At 27.9% G+C, this 26,821-nt stretch overlaps 1 protein-coding gene across 5 annotated transcripts in view; it reads left to right on the forward strand.

Moving 5' to 3' along the window:
* The window catches only part of LOC122506588 (angiopoietin-4), a 190,291-nt gene that overhangs the window by 133,506 nt on the left and 29,964 nt on the right, over positions 1-26,821 (forward strand). For all 5 annotated transcript variants that reach the window (XM_043618866.1, XM_043618861.1, XM_043618864.1 and 2 more), the window contains 2 exons: positions 6,259-6,539; positions 7,268-7,782. In XM_043618866.1, the coding sequence (XP_043474801.1) occupies positions 6,356-6,539; positions 7,268-7,782 (699 nt within the window). In that variant the 5' untranslated portion in view covers positions 6,259-6,355. The remainder of the gene's footprint in view (positions 1-6,258; positions 6,540-7,267; positions 7,783-26,821) is intronic.

The following is a 26,821-nucleotide window of genomic DNA, read 5'->3' on the forward strand; positions in this document are numbered from 1 at the left end:
TCTAAATTAGGTTAAATAGGGGTTAGGTGAAAATTTAGGTTAAATTTAGGTTAAACGTAGGTTAAATGTTGAATTTAGGTTAAATTTAGATTAAACTTAGATTAAATTTCGTATGTAGGTTAAATTTAGGTTCAACTTAGGTTAAATTTTGTATTTAGGTTAAATATGCGTCAGGGCAAACAATAATCAGTTTAAATAAGCCTGAGGTGAAAGATTAAATGGAAAATATTTCTAAAAAAAAAATTGAATAGAAAGATGCATTTTTACATCACTATCATCACAACAAATGCATCATTCTAAAATTATAAATTATAAGTGCAGCAAGAAATGTTATCCATATTCGCAGTACAGGGCAAAAATTGTGAGCTCGATTTATTATAACGGGAAGCAATTCATTCATGGGCGCGTCCTCCTCAATGGCAAGCCGGAGAGTATTCATTCATCTTGACATTTTCTAGTTTAATGTCAGCCAATCCTTAACTGTACCCCAATGCTATTGTGAATTACACATCAACCTTTTATATTCAGGGTCAGGGATCTTCGTCATGTTTACGGAAATTCACAGTTTACTGACCTCATTTCCTATATATACATTTCTATATATAAATTCCTTTTTTTCACTCATTTCTTTTGAATATTTTTGAATATTCAAATTTCAATATTCTTTGAATAGCACCCAGTGTCTACGAAATTTTTACCTTTCTTCTTCTATTTCATTTTTTTTTTTATTGAACCAAAATTAAATTTTAATTTTTAAGTAAAATTTTTTTTAACAATAAAGAAGAGGTATAAAATTATTTTTCTGAAACTTATTTATTTTATTGTTTCCTGTCCAAAATAGTAGTTGCATTTGCCTTAAGGTTAAAAGTCGCTTACCGAGTAAGCAACTTTCAACCTTAAGGCTTAAATTTTATTTTTTCTTTCGACAGCAGTTGTATAATTTATTTTTTTTTTAATTAGAAAAACGATTACAAGAAATAGTTCTAAAAAAAACTCGAAAAAAATTAATTTTTATGTAACAAAATGATATTTTAATTTTCCTTTGTAAATCGATAATTAAATTTTTACTCCACTGTGATGAATACATGTGTGTAGAGAAAGATATATAATATCGTAAATATATAATATACAGAAGTTCTGTTTCGACATGAAACTTGTAATACATGTCATAACTTCATGTCGAAACATCAATTTAAGGAAGGTATTAAAAGTCCCCTCATTTGAAAATCAGCACACAGTGAAGAATCAGATTTTAAACTTGTATTATATCCCTATATCAGATATATCGAATATCGAGGGGGTCAAGAGGATTAGAAAGGGAATGCCACATTAGAGTCATGAGCTGATTAAAATGAAACTGTTTTTTTTTTGCAATTTATAATACAATTATTTATACAATTATTTTTTTTGTCAACTTTTATCTCCTTTCATCATCATTTGACCTAATTTCAACTTAAATTTTTAAAAAATTCTCATTTGACCTAATATCAAGTTAAATTTTTAAAAAAATTCTCATTTGACCTAAATTTAAGCTAAATTATAAAAAATTCTCATTTGACCTAATTTCAAGTTAAATTTTAAAAAAATTCTCATTTGACCTAAATTTGACCTTTTTTGTATAATTTGATTGATTCTTAAAAACATTTGGCATAATTTAATAGTAGAAAACGAATAAAATAGGGTTAAATGAAAACTAGGTCAAATTTTAAAGTAGGTCAAATATTTAACCTAATTTTTTATTGATCTACTTTTTATTTAGCCTATTTTTTATATTTTGTTCATTTTAAAATTTTACATTTATTTAACCTAATTAATATAGTCCTAATAAGATTATTTAACCCTTGTTTAGCATAATTATTGTTTGACCTAAAGCCTACTTAACCTGACTAATATTTGACCAAATCATTATTTAACTTAATTAATTTTAAACTTGAAACTTATTTAAACAAATTATTATTTTACCTGAAGCTTATTTAACCTGCTTAATGTTTAGCCTAAAGAACATTTAACCTAATTAACGTTTGACCTAAAGACAACTTAACCTAATTAATATTTGGCCTAACATTAATTTTACTTAATTAATTTTTAACCTGAAACTTATTTAACCTAATTATTATTTGACCTAAAGCTTATTTAATCTACTTAATATTTAGCCTGAAGAATATTTAACCTAATATTAGGTTAAATTAGGTTAGGCCTCTAGGTTTGACCTAGAGCCTACTTTAGGTCAAACTTAAATTAAATAAAAGGTCAAATATCAGATTAAATAGGCTTTGGGTAAAACAAAAACTAGGTTAAATAAACTTCTGGTAAAACAAAAATTAGGTTAAATAAAGTTTAGGTCCAAAATTAATTAGGTTAAATATTCTTTAGTTCAAATATTATTAAGCTGGTTAAATGAACGCGTCGTCAAATATTAATTAGGTTAAATATTCTTTAGTCTGAATATGAAGCAGGTTAAATAAGCTGTAGGTCAAACATTAAGTAGGTTAAATAAGTTTTAGGTTAAATATTAATTAAGTTAAATAAAAATTAGGTCAAATATACATCAGGTTAAGTTAGGTTTCAAATATTATTAAGCAGGTTAAATATTTTATAGGCTAAACCTTAAACAGGTTAAATAGGCGGGCCAAATAATAATTAGGTTAAATAAGCTTCAGGTTAAATATTAATTAAGTTAAATAAATATTAGGTCAAATAATAATCAGATTAAGTAGACTTTAGGTTAAACATTAATTAGGTTAAATATTCTTTAGGCTTAATATTAGGCAGGTTAAATAAACTGTAGGCCAAATAATAATTAGATTAAATAAGCTTCAGGTTTAAATATTAAATATTAGGTACATATATTTAAATATTAGGTCAAATATTAATGAGGTTAAACAGGTTTTAGGTCAAATGTTAATTAAGTTAAATAAAGATTAGGTAAAATATTAATCAGTTTAAGTAGGCTTTAGGTTAATTAGGTTAAATATTTTGTAATTTCAATACAATAACCAGGTTAAATTAAAACTAGGTCAAACATTAATTAGGTTAAATATTTACTTAAATAAAGATTAGGTCAAATAATAATCAGGTTATGGTAATCTTTTGGTTAAACGTTAATCATGTTAAATAAGTTTTATGTTAAGTATTAATTGAGTGAAATAAAGATCAGGTTAAATATTAATCAGGTTAAGTAGGCTTTATAATTAATTAATAATTAATTATATTAATTAATTACTTCAGTAGGTTAAATAAGTTTTAGGTCAAACAATAATTAGGTTAAATAAGGGTTAAATATAGTTTAAGTAAATTATTATCTAAATTATAAAGATTATTATATATTATTATTATTATTATTTAAATTATAGAATTATTTAAATTTTTTAAATTCTTTATGTTATTTAAATTATTTAAAAAATTTTAAATTATTTGAGTTTTTAAAATTATTTAAATTATTTAAATTACTTAAATTATTGCAATAACTATTAAAATTATTAAAACATCATCATTATAATGAGATAAGCATAAATTTGATCCAAAATATAATTACTCAAAGCAATTACTTTCGTAATGGAAGAAGAAAATTTCGAATAAGGAAATCCTTTTTCATCATATATTATATATAATAATAAATCGTCTTAAAATTATCGTTCGCAGATTAAATTACTCACGAATATATACATATATAAAAGATAAAAGAAATTATAAACTTTAGATAAAATTATGAATTAAAAGAAAAAATTGTATTCTATTAATTTTAGTTTTCTTTAAAAATTTATTACACATATAGTTATAAATAATTGCACATAATAGTATGTGTCTGGCATATGAGAAGAAAGCGAACAGTTGCATATTTAATTATAATTATGACATGATAATCATAAGTATGCACGATCCTATCATCGAAAATAGGTGCTAATAATCAAATAGTCAAATAAATATCAGCTTATGACATTTTGAATTACGTAAATTTAAAGAAGCATTTTGATTTTTCTGAATTATTATCATCCCTTTCTTTTGAACTCGTTTTTAACTTTCGCTATTTTCTTTAGAAAATTATTTACCGTTCTTCAAAATTAAAATTAAATTTTTGTTTACTATTTTTACTATTTTCTTTTACAAACACTAATTTTTGAATTTTGTTTTAAATAGAAAATTATTTACAATTCTTCTGAATAAAAATATACTATTTTTTGGAACAAACTAATTTTTCAATTTTGTTTCGAATTGAAAATTATAATTACAAAATAAAAAATATTGTAAGTACCTTATAGAGTTAAAAATCGTTTTTGTAATTAATTGGAAAACTTTTCTCCTAATTTAATCTCTTCTTAGAGTTTATAAATATTTTTAAAAAAATTGTTTGGTAACGTTTTGTATTTTTTTTTAATATTAAAAATTATCTTTTTGAGTTTGAATTCCGGGAAAAAAAGCTCTTCGATATTTTTGCCATTCATGAAAGTAACTTTATAAGATGAATCAGCTGATTCTTCAATGCTCTCATTTTTTTTCCCCCAACCTTCTTATCCTTCTTATTTCGGAATCTCTTTTTAAACTCTTCTGTTTCCTTTTTTGCTTGGGACAACACCGACGAAATGTTACGAAGTATAACTGGTTCGACGCTCTCCAAACGCGATCCATGTCGTCCGTTAGGTAATCTCCAAATTTCACTTTCAATCAGTTAAAATACAAGTATACACGTACATATAATACACAAATATAAGTCACACCCTCTCAATGAAATTTTTATAATAAGATTGATTAAAAAAAGACTTAACATAAATTAACATAATTCGTCCTAAAATGGATTTTACTATTTTGCTGTTTCTATTTTTTTCAATTTTTAATCAATTTTTTTAAAAGTGTATTTAGTTTGCTATTTCTACGTTCTTTATTTTCAATCAAAATTTTTTTAAAAGTGTACTTGAGGGGAAAAATTTGTTATGGTAGAGAAATAATTTTTTCCTTTTATAATAACAATTTAAAATTCTTTTTGGAATTTTCTTTCCTGGTACTTTCATTACAATTTCATTTTTCATTTTAAAAATCTAATATTAAATTCGTAATCAGCGACCAGAAAAACCTCTGAGTATGAAACATTAAACAAATCAGAGTGATTTTTAATTTCTACCTCCGCCATATTGGATCCGCCATTTTGAATTTCGAAAATCTGACATCAAAATCGTAATCAGCGACCAGAAAAACCCCTGAGTAACAAATTTTAAGCAAATCTGATTAATTTTTAATTTTCCGCTCGCCATATTGAATCCGCCATTTTGAATTTTAAAAAACTGACACCGAATTCGTAATCAGCGACCAAAAAAAACCCACGAGTAAGAAAAATTAAACAAATCCGAATTATTTTTATTTTTACATCCGCCATTTCGAATTTCGAAAATCTGGTACCAAATTCGTTATCAGCTGCCATAAATGGTTTTCAAAGTTTTATCTAATTTAATTTTAGAGGCCCCTTTGAATTTTAAAATTTATATTTCTAATAATAAAGTTATAATTATATTTAAAATTATATTTATATTTATAATTATATTTATAATTATATTCATAGTTATAATTATATTTATAATTATATTCATAGTTATAATTATATTTTTAATTATATTTATATTTATAATTATATTTATGTTTATATTTATAACTTGCCACTTACGAAATTCAGTTAAAAATCATTTTCCAAGAGCAACCACTAAATTGCCATTTGTTTCTCTTTCTTGGAAAAAAATCTATTCTCCTTACGCCACTAAAGACCATTTAGGTATTATACCGACTGTAACTAAATGCAATGTCATCAACACCTGATTTAAAATTCAATAATATTTGCAATTACCTATATATTTTATTAGGAAATAAAAATATTTTTTTATAACTATACGTTCGCAATTTTTTATGAGAATACTCGGTATTTAATAAATAATTCAAATAGCAACATTCATTTCTCATGAATTTTCCTCATTTTTCCCTATTGTGAATTCCTTTTTATATTTTATTTTCAAATAATAGAGTTTCAAATAAATATCACTTTAAAGTAGTGTAATTTTCTAATTTTTTAAAATGACAAAAATATTTATTCAAATGTTTACAGTACAATAATTTCGAACACTCTAAATTTATACTGCAAATTTTCTTTAAAGTGCTGAAATATCGTTAGTTTTACTGAAATTATTATTAATAATTTATTTAATTAGTAACATTATTTATCTATTTAGAAATTATTATTAATTTTTATTAACAGAAAGTTTTTTCGTTTTTTTGCAGGGAGCAATATCTCTTTAATGTCTTCGAGGTCATTGTTTCAACTTTGGAGTCGAAACTCCAGAGGATCGAGAATTTGGACAAGGCAGTTGAACACTTGATGAGGAGGGTGGAGGCTCTTGATTCTAGGGTTAATGACAATATCGATAAAACCGATGCAGTGATAACGAAATTAAGGACCCTGGATCTTAAACTATTTCACACTCAACCACTTCCTATTCCGGAAGTGGTTGCAGCCTCCACGAGGAATGTCGAAAGCAGAAGTGGCACCGATGACTCCGAGGGTAAGCTTTCTTTAATAAATTAAAATAATTTAATAAATAAATTTATAATTAAAAAAAGTATTTTAGAGAAATGCAAAAAATTCTCTATTTTAACCTTTAGAGGGTCGGTAAATTTGCACAAGTTTTAGAAGTTTTTTTTATTAAGAAAAATTTATAGTAGCTCAGAAATACACCTTAAAAACCCTTAGAGTTTTAAGGAGTGAAACCACATTTATTATTCATTGAACTATCTTTTGAGTAAAAATATTAAAAGTGGAAGAAGTTAGCAATTTTTAATATTAAAAATAAAAAAATGTGGTTGTCTTCCTTAAAAGGATCTAAAATAAAAGAAAACGGTTGTTGCCGAACAACTTCCGGTTCACGTTAGGATTGTTCGTAAGAAGTTCCTTCTACGGGAGCAAGAGCAGGAATGACTGCTCTCGCCAGAGCTCTTGTATTTATACTCCACTGATACCCCCACTCCCTCGCTTCGCGCATGCGCTTGCCACTCGTCGGACGCCACTGCGCTTGCGCCGCAATAAGTTTTTCATTAGTAGAACAAAGCGCGTCCATTTAAAACTTTGTAAAAATTATAAAAATATATAAAGAAACTGGCACAAATAATTTTTTTTTGCTTTCAATATAATTACTTTTTTATTTTAATTGTTATTTATTGTTATTAATTATTATTAATCAATTATGAATATAGATTATTAAAAAAAATAAAAATCCTTTTTTCTGCAACACAGTTCCACTAATAAGATTGATACACAATGACGAGGGCTCGCCAGACACATTGGGTGAAAAATTAGTTTCACTCGATCAAAAGGTTTCCGACATTGACAATAAATTAGTGATATTGAAAAATCATTTGGACAATAATTTCCTGCCAACTGACGACATTAACGCGGAGGCCAGTGAAAAGAAGCCAATTAGCATGAATGTTATTGAAATAATGAAGGCAATGAGCAACGAGGTCATGAATCATGTAACAATCGAAATTGAAAATCTACGGCAAACAACTGGCAACATGGATCGGAAGTTGCAATTTCAAATGAATCTTGTCTCGGAGAACCTTGGTGCAGTTTACATTATGATGAAAGATGTTCACGAGGCAATTGTCGATAAGAATACAACGCCATCAACGATTAATATAACCACAACACAGGCGCCGCCCAAGCAAAGTAAAATTGATAAACTCGTAGAACAAATGCATCCAATGTTGACGGTTTCGGAAAAAATGGACGAGGTCTGGAATGTTGTGGTGAGTCAACTTTTTAGTAATAATTAATAAATGTTTCTTTTTCACTTATATGGAGAAAATGAGTTTAATAATTTTTTTTTTGTAATTAAAAATTCGAATAAAATTTGTTAACCATTAAGGTGTTGTTCAGCAACATCCTAGCTACAACTTGGGTGATTTCCAGATTATAAAAAATTATTACAATTGGAGAAAATAAATTTAAGCGTCCTTTTCTCAGATTTCAATTGTCTGCTGAAAAGCGGAAAGACCTGCTACTACTTAAAAGTTGAAATAAAATTTTCTAATCTTGAGGGTGTTGTTCAGCAACATCCTAGCTACAACTTAAATGATTTCCAGCTTATAAAAAATTATTAGAAATTATCAGAATTAATATAATATAATTTTTCTACTAAAAATGTAAATAATCATCTAATGAACAATAGGCAACAACATAACCAATTGTTTATTAACAAATAAATTTTTTAAAGCCCTTAGCTTCGCAAACTCGAAAAATCGATTGTCTGCTAATTGGCGGATGAAGTATTTTGACTAGTAATTTCGCCAAAATTATTTTACTAAACAAAATTCTTGTAAGCAATCATCTAATGAAGAATAGGCAACAACATATCCAATTGTTTATTAACAAATAAATTTTTTAAAGCCCTTAGCTTCGCAAACTCGAAAAATCGATTGTCTGCTAATTGGCGGATGGACTGTTTTGACTAGTAATTTTGTCAAAATCATTTAAAAAATAAAAATTCTTGTAAATAATCATCTGATGAACAATAGGCAACAACATAAGCTATTTTTTATTAACAAATAAATTTTTTAAAGCCCTTAGCTTCGCAAACTCGAAAATTCGATTGTCTGCTAATTGGCGGATGGAGAATTTTGACTAGTAATTTCGCCAAAATTATTTTACTAAACAAAATTCTTGTAAATAATCATCTAATAAACAACAGGCAACAAGAAAACCAATTGTTTATTAATAAATAAATTTTTTAAAGCCCTTAGCTTCGCAAACTCGAAAAATCGATTGTCTGCTAATTGGCGGATGAAGTATTTTGACTAGTAATTTCGCCAAAATTATTTTACTGAACAAAATTCTTGTAAACAATCATCTAATGAACTATAGGCAACAACAAAACCAATTGTTTATTAACAAATAAATTTTTTAAAGCCCTTAGCTTCGCAAACTCGAAAATTCGATTGTCTGCTAATTGGCGGATAGACTGTTTTGACTAGTAATTTTGCCAAAATCATTTAAAAACTAAATATTCTTGTAAATAATCATCTAATGAACAATAGGCAACAACAAAACTAATTGTTTATTAACAAATAAATTTTTTAAAGCCCTTAGCTTTGCAAACTTCAAAATTCGATTGTCTGCTAATTGGCGGATGGACTGTTTTGACTAGTTATTTTGCCAAAATCATTTAAAAAATAAAAATTCTTGTAAATAATCATCTGATAAACAATAGGCAACAACATAAGCTATTTTTTATTAACAAATAAATTTTTTAAAGCCCTTAGCTTCGCAAAACTCGAAAATTCGATTGTCTGCTAATTGGCGGATGGACTGTTTTGACTAGTAATTTCGCCAAAATTATTTTACTGAACAAAATTCTTGTAAACAATCATCTAATGAACTATAGGCAACAACAAAACCAATTGTTTATTAACAAATAAATTTTTTAAAGCCCTCAGCTTCGAAAACTCGAAAAATCGATTGTCTGCTATTTGGCGGATGGACTGTTTTGACTAGTAATTTTGCCAAAATCATTTAAAAAATAAAAATTCTTGTAAATAATCATCTGATGAACAATAGGCAACAACAAAACTAATTGTTTATTAACAAATAAATTTTTTAAAGCCTTTAGCTTCGCAAACTCGGAAATTCGATTGTCTGCTAATTGGCGGATGAAGTATTTTGACTAGTAATTTTGCCAAAATCATTTAAAAAATAAAAATTCTTGTAAACAATCATCTAATGAACAATAGGCAACAACATAAGCTATTTTTTATTAACAAATAAATTATTTAAAGCCCTTAGCTTCGCAAAGCTGGAAAATTCGATTGTCTGCTAATTGGCGGATCGACTGTTTTGACTAGTAATTTTACCAAAATCATTTAAAAAATAAAAAGTCTTGTAAATAATCATCTGATAAACAATAGGCAACAACAAAACTAATTGTTTATTAATAAATAAATTTTTTAAAGCCCTTAGCTTCGCAAACTCGAAAATTCGATTGTCTGCTAATTGGCGGATGGAGAATTTTGACTAGTAATTTCGCCAAAATTATTTTACTAAACAAAATTCTTGTAAACAATTATCTAATGAACAATAGGCAACAACAAAACCAATTGTTTATTAATAAATAAATTTTTTAAAGCCCTTAGCTTTGCAAACTCGAAAATTCGATTGTCTGCTAATTGGCGGATGGACTGTTTTGACTAGTAATTTTGCCAAAATCATTTAAAAAATAAAAATTCTTGTAAACAATCATCTAATGAACAATAGGCAACAACATAAGCTATTTTTTATTAACAGATAAATTTTTTAAAGCCCTTAGCTTCGCAAAACTCGAAAATTCGATTGTCTGCTAATTGGCGGATGGACTGTTTTGACTAGTAATTTTGCCAAAATTATTTTACTGAACAAAATTCTTGTAAACAATCATCTAATGAACAATAGGCAACAACAAAACTAATTGTTTATTAACAAATAAATTTTTTAAAGCCCTTAGCTTTGAAAACTCGAAAATTCGATTGTCTGCTAATTGGCGGATGAAGTATTTTGACTAGTAATTACGCCAAAATTATTTTACTGAACAAAATTCTTGTAAACAATCATCTGATGAACAATAGGCAACAACAAAACCAATTGTTTATTAACAAATAAATTTTTTAAAGCCCTTAGTTTCGCAAAACTCGAAAATTCGATTGTCTGCTAATTGGCGGATGGACTGTTTTGACTAGTAATTTTGCCAAAATTATTTTACTAAACAAAATTCTTGTAAACAATCATCTGATGAACAATAGGCAACAACAAAACCAATTGTTTATTAACAAATAAATTTTCTAAAGCCCTTAGTTTCGCAAAACTCGAAAATTCGATTGTCTGCTAATTGGCGGATGGACTGTTTTGACTAGTAATTTTGCCAAAATCATTTAAAAACTAAATATTCTTGTAAATAATTATCTAATGAACAATAGGCAACAACAAAACTAATTGTTTATTAACAAATAAATTTTTTAAAGCCCTTAGCTTTGCAAACTCGAAAATTCGATTGTCTGCTAATTGGCGGATGGACTGTTTTGACTAGTAATTTTGCCAAAATCATTTAAAAAATAAAAATTCTTGTAAATAATCATCTGATGAACAATAGGCAACAACATAAGCTATTTTTTATTAACAAATAAATTTTTTAAAGCCCTTAGCTTCGCAAACTCGAAAATTCGATTGTCTGCTAATTGGCGGATGGACTGTTTTGACTAGTAATTTTACCAAAATCATTTAAAAAATAAAAAGTCTTGTAAATAATCATCTGATAAACAATAGGCAACAACAAAACTAATTGTTTATTAATAAATAAATTTTTTAAAGCCCTTAGCTTCGCAAACTCGAAAATTCGATTGTCTGCTAATTGGCGGATGGAGAATTTTGACTAGTAATTTCGCCAAAATTATTTTACTAAACAAAATTCTTGTAAACAATCATCTAATGAACAATAGGCAACAACAAAACCAATTGTTTATTAATAAATAAATTTTTTAAAGCCCTTAGCTTCGCAAACTCGAAAAATCGATTGTCTGCTAATTGGCGGATGAAGTATTTTGACTAGTAATTTCGCCAAAATTATTTTACTGAACAAAATTCTTGTAAACAATCATCTGATGAACAATAGGCAACAACAAAACCAATTGTTTATTAACAAATAAATTTTTTAAAGCCCTTAGCTTTGCAAACTCGAAAATTCGATTGTCTGCTAATTGGCGGATGGACTGTTTTGACTAGTAATTTTGCCAAAATCATTTAAAAAATAAAAATTCTTGTAAACAATCATCTAATGAACAATAGGCAACAACATAAGCTATTTTTTATTAACAGATAAATTTTTTAAAGCCCTTAGCTTCGCAAAACTCGAAAATTCGATTGTCTGCTAATTGGCGGATGGACTGTTTTGACTAGTAATTTTGCCAAAATTATTTTACTGAACAAAATTCTTGTAAACAATCATCTTATGAACAATAGGCAACAACAAAACTAATTGTTTATTAACAAATAAATTTTTTAAAGCCCTTAGCTTTGCAAACTCGAAAATTCGATTGTCTGCTAATTGGCGGATCGACTGTTTTGACTAGTAATTTTACCAAAATCATTTAAAAAATAAAAAGTCTTGTAAATAATCATCTGATAAACAATAGGCAACAACAAAACTAATTGTTTATTAACAAATAAATTTTTTAAAGCCCTTAGCTTCGCAAACTCGAAAAATCGATTGTCTGCTAATTGGCGGATGAAGTATTTTGACTAGTAATTTCGCCAAAATTATTTTACTGAACAAAATTCTTGTAAACAATCATCTAATGAACTATAGGCAACAACAAAACCAATTGTTTATTAACAAATAAATTTTTTAAAGCCCTTAGCTTCGCAAACTCGAAAAATCGATTGTCTGCTAATTGGCGGATGGACTGTTTTGACTAGTAATTTTGCCAAAATCATTTAAAAAATAAAAATTCTTGTAAATAATCATCTGATGAACAATAGGCAACAACATAAGCTATTTTTTATTAACAAATAAATTTTTTAAAACCCTTAGCTTCGCAAAACTCGAAAATTCGATTGTCTGCTAATTGGCGGATGGACTGTTTTGACTAGTAATTTCGCCAAAATTATTTTACTGAACAAAATTCTTGTAAACAATCATCTAATGAACAATAGGCAACAACAAAACTAATTGTTTATTAACAAATAAATTTTTTAAAGCCCTTAGCTTTGCAAACTCGAAAATTCGATTGTCTGCTAATTGGCGGATGGACTGTTTTGACTAGTAATTTCGCCAAAATTATTTTACTGAACAAAATTCTTGTAAACAATCATCTAATGAACAATAGGCAACAACAAAACTAATTGTTTATTAACAAATAAATTTTTTAAAGCCTTTAGCTTCGCAAACTCGGAAATTCGATTGTCTGCTAATTGGCGGATGGACTGTTTTGACTAGTAATTTTGCCAAAATTATTTTACTGAACAAAATTCTTGTAAACAATCATCTAATGAACAATAGGCAACAACAAAACTAATTGTTTATTAACAAATAAATTTTTTAAAGCCCTTAGCTTTGCAAACTCGAAAATTCGATTGTCTGCTAATTGGCGGATGGACTGTTTTGACTAGTAATTTCGCCAAAATTATTTTACTGAACAAAATTCTTGTAAACAATCATCTAATGAACAATAGGCAACAACAAAACTAATTGTTTATTAACAAATAAATTTTTTAAAGCCTTTAGCTTCGCAAACTCGGAAATTCGATTGTCTGCTAATTGGCGGATGGACTGTTTTGACTAGTAATTTTGCCAAAATTATTTTACTAAACAAAATTCTTGTAAACAATCATCTAATAAACGATAGGCAACAACAAAACCAATTGTTTATTAACAAATAAATTTTTTAAAGCCCTTAGCTTCGCAAACTCGAAAAATCGATTGTCTGCTAATTGGCGGATGAAGTATTTTGACTAGTAATTTCGCCAAAATTATTTTACTGAACAAAATTCTTGTAAACAATCATCTAATAAACTATAGGCAACAACATAAGCTATTTTTTATTAACAAATAAATTTTTTAAAGCCCTTAGCTTCGCAAAACTCGAAAATTCGATTGTCTGCTAATTGGCGGATGGACTGTTTTGACTAGTAATTTTGCCAAAATCATTTAAAAACTAAATATTCTTGTAAATAATCATCTAATGAACAATAGGCAACAACAAAACTAATTGTTTATTAACAAATAAATTTTTTAAAGCCCTTAGCTTCGCAAACTCGAAAAATCGATTGTCTGCTAATTGGCGGATGAAGTATTTTGACTAGTAATTTCGCCAAAATTATTTTACTGAACAAAATTCTTGTAAACAATCATCTAATGAACTATAGGCAACAACAAAACCAATTGTTTATTAACAAATAAATTTTTTAAAGCCCTTAGCTTCGCAAACTCGAAAAATCGATTGTCTGCTAATTGGCGGATGGACTGTTTTGACTAGTAATTTTGCCAAAATCATTTAAAAAATAAAAATTCTTGTAAATAATCATCTGATGAACAATAGGCAACAACATAAGCTATTTTTTATTAACAAATAAATTTTTAAAAGCCCTTAGCTTCGCAAAACTCGAAAATTCGATTGTCTGCTAATTGGCGGATGGACTGTTTTGACTAGTAATTTTGCCAAAATTATTTTACTGAACAAAATTCTTGTAAACAATCATCTAATGAACAATAGGCAACAACAAAATTAATTGTTTATTAACAAATAAATTTTTTAAAGCCCTTAGCTTTGCAAACTCGAAAATTCGATTGTCTGCTAATTGGCGGATGGACTGTTTTGACTAGTAATTTCGCCAAAATTATTTTACTGAACAAAATTCTTGTAAACAATCATCTAATGAACAATAGGCAACAACATAAGCTATTTTTTATTAACAGATAAATTTTTTAAAGCCCTTAGCTTCGCAAACTCGAAAAATCGATTGTCTGCTAATTGGCGGATGAAGTATTTTGACTAGTAATTTTGACAAAATTATTTTACTGAACAAAATTCTTGTAAACAATCATCTAATGAACAATAGGCAACAACAAAACCAATTGTTTATTAACAAATAAATTTTTTAAAGCCCTTAGCTTCGCAAAACTCGAAAATTCGATTGTCTGCTAATTGGCGGATGGACTGTTTTGACTAGTAATTTTGCCAAAATCATTTAAAAACTAAATATTCTTGTAAATAATCATCTAATGAACAATAGGCAACAACAAAACTAATTGTTTATTAACAAATAAATTTTTTAAAGCCCTTAGCTTCGCAAACTCGAAAAATCGATTGTCTGCTAATTGGCGGATGAAGTATTTTGACTAGTAATTTCGCCAAAATTATTTTACTGAACAAAATTCTTGTAAACAATCATCTAATGAACTATAGGCAACAACAAAACCAATTGTTTATTAACAAATAAATTTTTTAAAGCCCTTAGCTTCGCAAACTCGAAAAATCGATTGTCTGCTAATTGGCGGATGGACTGTTTTGACTAGTAATTTTGCCAAAATCATTTAAAAAATAAAAATTCTTGTAAATAATCATCTGATGAACAATAGGCAACAACATAAGCTATTTTTTATTAACAAATAAATTTTTAAAAGCCCTTAGCTTCGCAAAACTCGAAAATTCGATTGTCTGCTAATTGGCGGATGGACTGTTTTGACTAGTAATTTTGCCAAAATTATTTTACTGAACAAAATTCTTGTAAACAATCATCTAATGAACAATAGGCAACAACAAAATTAATTGTTTATTAACAAATAAATTTTTTAAAGCCCTTAGCTTTGCAAACTCGAAAATTCGATTGTCTGCTAATTGGCGGATGGACTGTTTTGACTAGTAATTTCGCCAAAATTATTTTACTGAACAAAATTCTTGTAAACAATCATCTAATGAACAATAGGCAACAACATAAGCTATTTTTTATTAACAGATAAATTTTTTAAAGCCCTTAGCTTCGCAAACTCGAAAAATCGATTGTCTGCTAATTGGCGGATGAAGTATTTTGACTAGTAATTTTGACAAAATTATTTTACTGAACAAAATTCTTGTAAACAATCATCTAATGAACAATAGGCAACAACAAAACCAATTGTTTATTAACAAATAAATTTTTTAAAGCCCTTAGCTTCGCAAACTCGAAAAATCGATTGTCTGCTAATTGGCGGATGGACTGTTTTGACTAGTCATTTTGCCAAAATCATTTAAAAAATAAAAATTCTTGTAAATAATCATCTGATGAACAATAGGCAACAACAAAACTAATTGTTTATTAACAAATAAATTTTTTAAAGCCTTTAGCTTCGCAAACTCGGAAATTCGATTGTCTGCTAATTGGCGGATGGACTGTTTTGACTAGTAATTTTGCCAAAATTATTTTACTAAACAAAATTCTTGTAAACAATCATCTAATAAACGATAGGCAACAACAAAACCAATTGTTTATTAACAAATAAATTTTTTAAAGCCCTTAGCTTCGCAAACTCGAAAAATCGATTGTCTGCTAATTGGCGGATGAAGTATTTTGACTAGTAATTTCGCCAAAATCATTTTACTGAACAAAATTCTTGTAAATAATCATCTGATGAACAATAGGCAACAACATAAGCTATTTTTTATTAGCAAATAAATTATTTAAAGCCCTTAGCTTCGCAAAGCTGGAAAATTCGATTTTCTGCTAATTGGCGGATCGACTGTTTTGACTAGTAATTTTATCAAAATCATTTAAAAAATAAAAAGTCTTGTAAATAATCATCTGATAAACAATAGGCAACAACAAAACTAATTGTTTATTAATAAATAAATTTTTTAAAGCCCTTAGCTTCGCAAAACTCGAAAATTCGATTGTCTGCTAATTGGCGGATGAAGTATTTTGACTAGTAATTTCGCCAAAATTATTTTACTGAACAAAATTCTTGTAAATAATCATCTGATGAACAATAGGCAACAACATAAGCTACTTTTTATTAACAAATAAATTATTTAAAGCCCTTAGCTTCGCAAAACTCGAAAATTCGATTGTCTGCTAATTGGCGGATGAAGTATTTTGACTAGTAATTTTGACAAAATTATTTTACTGAACAAAATTCTTGTAAACAATCATCTAATGAACAATAGGCAACAACAAAACCAATTGTTTATTAACAAATAAATTTTTTAAAGCCCTTAGCTTCGCAAACTCGAAAAATCGATTGTCTGCTAATTGGCGGATGGACTGTTTTGACTAGTCATTTTGCCAAAATCATTTAAAAAATAAATATTCTTGTAAATAATTATCTAATGAACAATAGGCAACAACAAAACTAATTGTTTATTAACAAATAAATTTTTTAAAGCCCTTAGCTTTGCAAACTCGAAAATTCGATTGTCTGCTAATTGGCGGATGGAATGTTTTGACTAGTAATTTCGCCAAAATTATTTTACTGAACAAAATTCTTGTAAACAATCATCTAATGAACAATAGGCAACAACATAAGCTATTTTTTATTAACAGATAAATTTTTTAAAGCCCTTAGCTTCGCAAACTCGAAAAATCGATTGTCTGCTAATTGGCGGATGAAGTATTTTGACTAGTAATTTCGCCAAAATTATTTTACTGAACAAAATTCTTGTAAACAATCATCTAATGAACTATAGGCAACAACAAAACCAATTGTTTATTAACAAATAAATTTTTTAAAGCCCTTAGCTTCGCAAACTCGAAAATTCGATTGTCTGCTAATTGGCGGATGGACTGTTTTGACTAGTAATTTCGCCAAAATTATTTTACTGAACAAAATTCTTGTAAACAATCATCTAATGAACAATAGGCAACAACAAAACTAATTGTTTATTAACAAATAAATTTTTTAAAGCCTTTAGCTTCGCAAACTCGGAAATTCGATTGTCTGCTAATTGGCGGATGGACTGTTTTGACTAGTAATTTTGCCAAAATTATTTTACTAAACAAAATTCTTGTAAACAATCATCTAATGAACAATAGGCAACAACATAAGCTATTTTTTATTAACAAATAAATTATTTAAAGCCCTTAGCTTCGCAAAGCTGGAAAATTCGATTGTCTGCTAATTGGCGGATCGACTGTTTTGACTAGTAATTTTACCAAAATCATTTAAAAAATAAAAAGTCTTGTAAATAATCATCTGATAAACAATAGGCAACAACAAAACTAATTGTTTATTAATAAATAAATTTTTTAAAGCCCTTAGCTTCGCAAACTCGAAAATTCGATTGTCTGCTAATTGGCGGATGGAGAATTTTGACTAGTAATTTCGCCAAAATTATTTTACTAAACAAAATTCTTGTAAACAATCATCTAATGAACAATAGGCAACAACAAAACCAATTGTTTATTAATAAATAAATTTTTTAAAGCCCTTAGCTTTGCAAACTCGAAAATTCGATTGTCTGCTAATTGGCGGATGGACTGTTTTGACTAGTAATTTTGCCAAAATCATTTAAAAAATAAAAATTCTTGCAAACAATCATCTAATGAACAATAGGCAACAACATAAGCTATTTTTTATTAACAGATAAATTTTTTAAAGCCCTTAGCTTCGCAAAACTCGAAAATTCGATTGTCTGCTAATTGGCGGATGGACTGTTTTGACTAGTAATTTTGCCAAAATTATTTTACTGAACAAAATTCTTGTAAACAATCATCTAATGAACAATAGGCAACAACAAAACTAATTGTTTATTAACAAATAAATTTTTTAAAGCCCTTAGCTTTGCAAACTCGAAAATTCGATTGTCTGCTAATTGGCGGATGAAGTATTTTGACTAGTAATTACGCCAAAATTATTTTACTGAACAAAATTCTTGTAAACAATCATCTGATGAACAATAGGCAACAACAAAACCAATTGTTTATTAACAAATAAATTTTTTAAAGCCCTTAGTTTCGCAAAACTCGAAAATTCGATTGTCTGCTAATTGGCGGATGGACTGTTTTGACTAGTAATTTTGCCAAAATTATTTTACTAAACAAAATTCTTGTAAACAATCATCTGATGAACAATAGGCAACAACAAAACCAATTGTTTATTAACAAATAAATTTTCTAAAGCCCTTAGTTTCGCAAAACTCGAAAATTCGATTGTCTGCTAATTGGCGGATGGACTGTTTTGACTAGTAATTTTGCCAAAATCATTTAAAAACTAAATATTCTTGTAAATAATTATCTAATGAACAATAGGCAACAACAAAACTAATTGTTTATTAACAAATAAATTTTTTAAAGCCCTTAGCTTTGCAAACTCGAAAATTCGATTGTCTGCTAATTGGCGGATGGACTGTTTTGACTAGTAATTTTGCCAAAATCATTTAAAAAATAAAAATTCTTGTAAATAATCATCTGATGAACAATAGGCAACAACATAAGCTATTTTTTATTAACAAATAAATTTTTTAAAGCCCTTAGCTTCGCAAACTCGAAAATTCGATTGTCTGCTAATTGGCGGATGGACTGTTTTGACTAGTAATTTTACCAAAATCATTTAAAAAATAAAAAGTCTTGTAAATAATCATCTGATAAACAATAGGCAACAACAAAACTAATTGTTTATTAATAAATAAATTTTTTAAAGCCCTTAGCTTCGCAAACTCGAAAATTCGATTGTCTGCTAATTGGCGGATGGAGAATATTGACTAGTAATTTCGCCAAAATTATTTTACTAAACAAAATTCTTGTAAACAATCATCTAATGAACAATAGGCAACAACAAAACCAATTGTTTATTAATAAATAAATTTTTTAAAGCCCTTAGCTTCGCAAACTCGAAAAATCGATTGTCTGCTAATTGGCGGATGAAGTATTTTGACTAGTAATTTCGCCAAAATTATTTTACTGAACAAAATTCTTGTAAACAATCATCTGATGAACAATAGGCAACAACAAAACCAATTGTTTATTAACAAATAAATTTTTTAAAGCCCTTAGCTTTGCAAACTCGAAAATTCGATTGTCTGCTAATTGGCGGATGGACTGTTTTGACTAGTAATTTTGCCAAAATCATTTAAAAAATAAAAATTCTTGTAAACAATCATCTAATGAACAATAGGCAACAACATAAGCTATTTTTTATTAACAGATAAATTTTTTAAAGCCCTTAGCTTCGCAAAACTCGAAAATTCGATTGTCTGCTAATTGGCGGATGGACTGTTTTGACTAGTAATTTTGCCAAAATTATTTTACTGAACAAAATTCTTGTAAACAATCATCTTATGAACAATAGGCAACAACAAAACTAATTGTTTATTAACAAATAAATTTTTTAAAGCCCTTAGCTTTGCAAACTCGAAAATTCGATTGTCTGCTAATTGGCGGATCGACTGTTTTGACTAGTAATTTTACCAAAATCATTTAAAAAATAAAAAGTCTTGTAAATAATCATCTGATAAACAATAGGCAACAACAAAACTAATTGTTTATTAACAAATAAATTTTTTAAAGCCCTTAGCTTCGCAAACTCGAAAAATCGATTGTCTGCTAATTGGCGGATGAAGTATTTTGACTAGTAATTTCGCCAAAATTATTTTACTGAACAAAATTCTTGTAAACAATCATCTAATGAACTATAGGCAACAACAAAACCAATTGTTTATTAACAAATAAATTTTTTAAAGCCCTTAGCTTCGCAAACTCGAAAAATCGATTGTCTGCTAATTGGCGGATGGACTGTTTTGACTAGTAATTTTGCCAAAATCATTTAAAAAATAAAAATTCTTGTAAATAATCATCTGATGAACAATAGGCAACAACATAAGCTATTTTTTATTAACAAATAAATTTTTTTAAAACCCTTAGCTTCGCAAAACTCGAAAATTCGATTGTCTGCTAATTGGCGGATGGACTGTTTTGACTAGTAATTTCGCCAAAATTATTTTACTGAACAAAATTCTTGTAAACAATCATCTAATGAACAATAGGCAACAACAAAACTAATTGTTTATTAACAAATAAATTTTTTAAAGCCCTTAGCTTTGCAAACTCGAAAATTCGATTGTCTGCTAATTGGCGGATGGACTGTTTTGACTAGTAATTTCGCCAAAATTATTTTACTGAACAAAATTCTTGTAAACAATCATCTAATGAACAATAGGCAACAACAAAACTAATTGTTTATTAACAAATAAATTTTTTAAAGCCTTTAGCTTCGCAAACTCGGAAATTCGATTGTCTGCTAATTGGCGGATGGACTGTTTTGACTAGTAATTTTGCCAAAATTATTTTACTGAACAAAATTCTTGTAAACAATCATCTAATGAACAATAGGCAACAACAAAACTAATTGTTTATTAACAAATAAATTTTTTAAAGCCCTTAGCTTTGCAAACTCGAAAATTCGATTGTCTGCTAATTGGCGGATGGACTGTTTTGACTAGTAATTTCGCCAAAATTATTTTACTGAACAAAATTCTTGTAAACAATCATCTAATGAACAATAGGCAACAACAAAACTAATTGTTTATTAACAAATAAATTTTTTAAAGCCTTTAGCTTCGCAAACTCGGAAATTCGATTGTCTGCTAATTGGCGGATGGACTGTTTTGACTAGTAATTTTGCCAAAATTATTTTACTAAACAAAATTCTTGTAAACAATCATCTAATAAACGATAGGCAACAACAAAACCAATTGTTTATTAACAAATAAATTTTTTAAAGCCCTTAGCTTCGCAAACTCGAAAAATCGATTGTCTGCTAATTGGCGGATGAAGTATTTTGACTAGTAATTTCGCCAAAATTATTTTACTGAACAAAATTCTTGTAAACAATCATCTAATAAACTATAGGCAACAACATAAGCTATTTTTTATTAACAAATAAATTTTTTAAAGCCCTTAGCTTCGCAAAACTCGAAAATTCGATTGTCTGCTAATTGGCGGATGGACTGTTTTGACTAGTAATTTTGCCAAAATCATTTAAAAACTAAATATTCTTGTAAATAATCATCTAATGAACAATAGGCAACAACAAAACTAATTGTTTATTAACAAATAAATTTTTTAAAGCCCTTAGCTTCGCAAACTCGAAAAATCGATTGTCTGCTAATTGGCGGATGAAGTATTTTGACTAGTAATTTCGCCAAAATTATTTTACTGAACAAAATTCTTGTAAACAATCATCTAATGAACTATAGGCAACAACAAAACCAATTGTTTATTAACAAATAAATTTTTTAAAGCCCTTAGCTTCGCAAACTCGAAAAATCGATTGTCTGCTAATTGGCGGATGGACTGTTTTGACTAGTAATTTTGCCAAAATCATTTAAAAAATAAAAATTCTTGTAAATAATCATCTGATGAACAATAGGCAACAACATAAGCTATTTTTTATTAACAAATAAATTTTTAAAAGCCCTTAGCTTCGCAAAACTCGAAAATTCGATTGTCTGCTAATTGGCGGATGGACTGTTTTGACTAGTAATTTCGCCAAAATTATTTTACTGAACAAAATTCTTGTAAACAATCATCTAATGAACAATAGGCAACAACAAAACTAATTGTTTATTAACAAATAAATTTTTTAAAGCCCTTAGCTTTGCAAACTCGAAAATTCGATTGTCTGCTAATTGGCGGATGGACTGTTTTGACTAGTAATTTCGCCAAAATTATTTTACTGAACAAATTCTTGTAAACAATCATCTAATGAACAATAGGCAACAACAAAACTAATTGTTTATTAACAAATAAATTTTTTAAAGCCTTTAGCTTCGCAAACTCGGAAATTCGATTGTCTGCTAATTGGCGGATGGACTGTTTTGACTAGTAATTTTGCCAAAATTATTTTACTGAACAAAATTCTTGTAAACAATCATCTAATGAACAATAGGCAACAACAAAACTAATTGTTTATTAACAAATAAATTTTTTAAAGCCCTTAGCTTTGCAAACTCGAAAATTCGATTGTCTGCTAATTGGCGGATGGACTGTTTTGACTAGTAATTTCGCCAAAATTATTTTACTGAACAAAATTCTTGTAAACAATCATCTAATGAACAATAGGCAACAACAAAACTAATTGTTTATTAACAAATAAATTTTTTAAAGCCTTTAGCTTCGCAAACTCGGAAATTCGATTGTCTGCTAATTGGCGGATGGACTGTTTTGACTAGTAATTTTGCCAAAATTATTTTACTAAACAAAATTCTTGTAAACAATCATCTAATAAACGATAGGCAACAACAAAACCAATTGTTTATTAACAAATAAATTTTTTAAAGCCCTTAGCTTCGCAAACTCGAAAAATCGATTGTCTGCTAATTGGCGGATGAAGTATTTTGACTAGTAATTTCGCCAAAATTATTTTACTGAACAAAATTCTTGTAAACAATCATCTAATAAACTATAGGCAACAACATAAGCTATTTTTTATTAACAAATAAATTTTTTAAAGCCCTTAGCTTCGCAAAACTCGAAAATTCGATTGTCTGCTAATTGGCGGATGGACTGTTTTGACTAGTAATTTTGCCAAAATCATTTAAAAACTAAATATTCTTGTAAATAATCATCTAATGAACAATAGGCAACAACAAAACTAATTGTTTATTAACAAATAAATTTTTTAAAGCCCTTAGCTTCGCAAACTCGAAAAATCGATTGTCTGCTAATTGGCGGATGAAGTATTTTGACTAGTAATTTCGCCAAAATTATTTTACTGAACAAAATTCTTGTAAACAATCATCTAATGAACTATAGGCAACAACAAAACCAATTGTTTATTAACAAATAAATTTTTTAAAGCCCTTAGCTTCGCAAACTCGAAAAATCGATTGTCTGCTAATTGGCGGATGGACTGTTTTGACTAGTAATTTTGCCAAAATCATTTAAAAAATAAAAATTCTTGTAAATAATCATCTGATGAACAATAGGCAACAACATAAGCTATTTTTTATTAACAAATAAATTTTTAAAAGCCCTTAGCTTCGCAAAACTCGAAAATTCGATTGTCTGCTAATTGGCGGATGGACTGTTTTGACTAGTAATTTTGCCAAAATTATTTTACTGAACAAAATTCTTGTAAACAATCATCTAATGAACAATAGGCAACAACAAAATTAATTGTTTATTAACAAATAAATTTTTTAAAGCCCTTAGCTTTGCAAACTCGAAAATTCGATTGTCTGCTAATTGGCGGATGGACTGTTTTGACTAGTAATTTCGCCAAAATTATTTTACTGAACAAAATTCTTGTAAACAATCATCTAATGAACAATAGGCAACAACATAAGCTATTTTTTATTAACAGATAAATTTTTTAAAGCCCTTAGCTTCGCAAACTCGAAAAATCGATTGTCTGCTAATTGGCGGATGAAGTATTTTGACTAGTAATTTTGACAAAATTATTTTACTGAACAAAATTCTTGTAAACAATCATCTAATGAACAATAGGCAACAACAAAACCAATTGTTTATTAACAAATAAATTTTTTAAAGCCCTTAGCTTCGCAAACTCGAAAAATCGATTGTCTGCTAATTGGCGGATGGACTGTTTTGACTAGTCATTTTGCCAAAATCATTTAAAAAATAAAAATTCTTGTAAATAATCATCTGATGAACAATAGGCAACAACAAAACTAATTGTTTATTAACAAATAAATTTTTTAAAGCCTTTAGCTTCGCAAACTCGGAAATTCGATTGTCTGCTAATTGGCGGATGGACTGTTTTGACTAGTAATTTTGCCAAAATTATTTTACTAAACAAAATTCTTGTAAACAATCATCTAATAAACGATAGGCAACAACAAAACCAATTGTTTATTAACAAATAAATTTTTTAAAGCCCTTAGCTTCGCAAACTCGAAAAATCGATTGTCTGCTAATTGGCGGATGAAGTATTTTGACTAGTAATTTCGCCAAAATCATTTTACTGAACAAAATTCTTGTAAATAATCATCTGATGAACAATAGGCAACAACATAAGCTATTTTTTATTAGCAAATAAATTATTTAAAGCCCTTAGCTTCGCAAAGCTGGAAAATTCGATTTTCTGCTAATTGGCGGATCGACTGTTTTGACTAGTAATTTTATCAAAATCATTTAAAAAATAAAAAGTCTTGTAAATAATCATCTGATAAACAATAGGCAACAACAAAACTAATTGTTTATTAATAAATAAATTTTTTAAAGCCCTTAGCTTCGCAAACTCGAAAATTCGATTGTCTGCTAAGTGGCGGATGGAGAATTTTGACTAGTAATTTCGCCAAAATTATTTTACTAAACAAAATTCTTGTAAACAATCATCTAATGAACAATAGGCAACAACATAAGCTATTTTTTATTAACAGATAAATTTTTTAAAGCCCTTAGCTTCGCAAAACTCGAAAATTCGATTGTCTGCTAATTGGCGGATGAAGTATTTTGACTAGTAATTTCGCCAAAATTATTTTACTGAACAAAATTCTTGTAAATAATCATCTGATGAACAATAGGCAACAACATAAGCTACTTTTTATTAACAAATAAATTATTTAAAGCCCTTAGCTTCGCAAAGCTGGAAAATTCGATTGTCTGCTAATTGGCGGATCGACTGTTTTGACTAGTAATTTTACCAAAATTATTTAAAAAATAAAAAGTCTTGTAAATAATCATCTGATAAACAATAGGCAACAACAAAACTAATTGTTTATTAATAAATAAATTTTTTAAAGCCCTTAGCTTCGCTAACTCGAAAATTCGATTGTCTGCTAAGTGGCGGATGGAGAATTTTGACCAGTAATTTCGCCAAAATTATTTTACTAAACAAAATTCTTGTAAACAATCATCTAATGCACAATAGGCAACAACAAAACCAATTGTTTATTAACAAATAAATTTTTTAAAGCCCTTAGTTTCGCAAAACTCGAAAATTCGATTGTCTGCTAATTGGCGGATGGACTGTTTTGACTAGTAATTTTGCCAAAATTATTTTACTGAACAAAATTCTTGTAAACAATTATCTAATGAACAATAGGCAACAACAAAACTAATTGTTTATTAACAAATAAATTTTTTAAAGCCCTTAGCTTTGCAAACTCGAAAATTCGATTGTCTGCTAATTGGCGGATGGACTGTTTTGACTAGTAATTTCGCCAAAATTATTTTACTGAACAAAATTCTTGTAAACAATCATCTAATGAACAATAGGCAACAACATAAGCTATTTTTTATTAACAGATAAATTTTTTAAAGCCCTTAGCTTCGCAAACTCGAAAAATCGATTGTCTGCTAATTGGCGGATGAAGTATTTTGACTAGTAATTTTGACAAAATTATTTTACTGAACAAAATTCTTGTAAACAATCATCTAATGAACAATAGGCAACAACAAAACCAATTGTTTATTAACAAATAAATTTTTTAAAGCCCTTAGCTTCGCAAACTCGAAAAATCGATTGTCTGCTAATTGGCGGATGGACTGTTTTGACTAGTCATTTTGCCAAAATCATTTAAAAAATAAATATTCTTGTAAATAATTATCTAATGAACAATAGGCAACAACAAAACTAATTGTTTATTAACAAATAAATTTTTTAAAGCCCTTAGCTTTGCAAACTCGAAAATTCGATTGTCTGCTAATTGGCGGATGGAATGTTTTGACTAGTAATTTCGCCAAAATTATTTTACTGAACAAAATTCTTGTAAACAATCATCTAATGAACAATAGGCAACAACATAAGCTATTTTTTATTAACAGATAAATTTTTTAAAGCCCTTAGCTTCGCAAACTCGAAAAATCGATTGTCTGCTAATTGGCGGATGAAGTATTTTGACTAGTAATTTCGCCAAAATTATTTTACTGAACAAAATTCTTGTAAACAATCATCTAATGAACTATAGGCAACAACAAAACCAATTGTTTATTAACAAATAAATTTTTTAAAGCCCTTAGCTTCGCAAACTCGAAAATTCGATTGTCTGCTAATTGGCGGATGGACTGTTTTGACTAGTAATTTCGCCAAAATTATTTTACTGAACAAAATTCTTGTAAACAATCATCTAATGAACAATAGGCAACAACAAAACTAATTGTTTATTAACAAATAAATTTTTTAAAGCCTTTAGCTTCGCAAACTCGGAAATTCGATTGTCTGCTAATTGGCGGATGGACTGTTTTGACTAGTAATTTTGCCAAAATTATTTTACTAAACAAAATTCTTGTAAACAATCATCTAATGAACAATAGGCAACAACATAAGCTATTTTTTATTAACAAATAAATTATTTAAAGCCCTTAGCTTCGCAAAGCTGGAAAATTCGATTG

Source organism: Leptopilina heterotoma, unplaced genomic scaffold (assembly GCF_015476425.1).
Source record: "Leptopilina heterotoma isolate Lh14 unplaced genomic scaffold, ASM1547642v1 Lhet_42, whole genome shotgun sequence".
In the NCBI taxonomy this organism is placed as follows: Eukaryota; Metazoa; Arthropoda; class Insecta; order Hymenoptera; family Figitidae; genus Leptopilina; species Leptopilina heterotoma.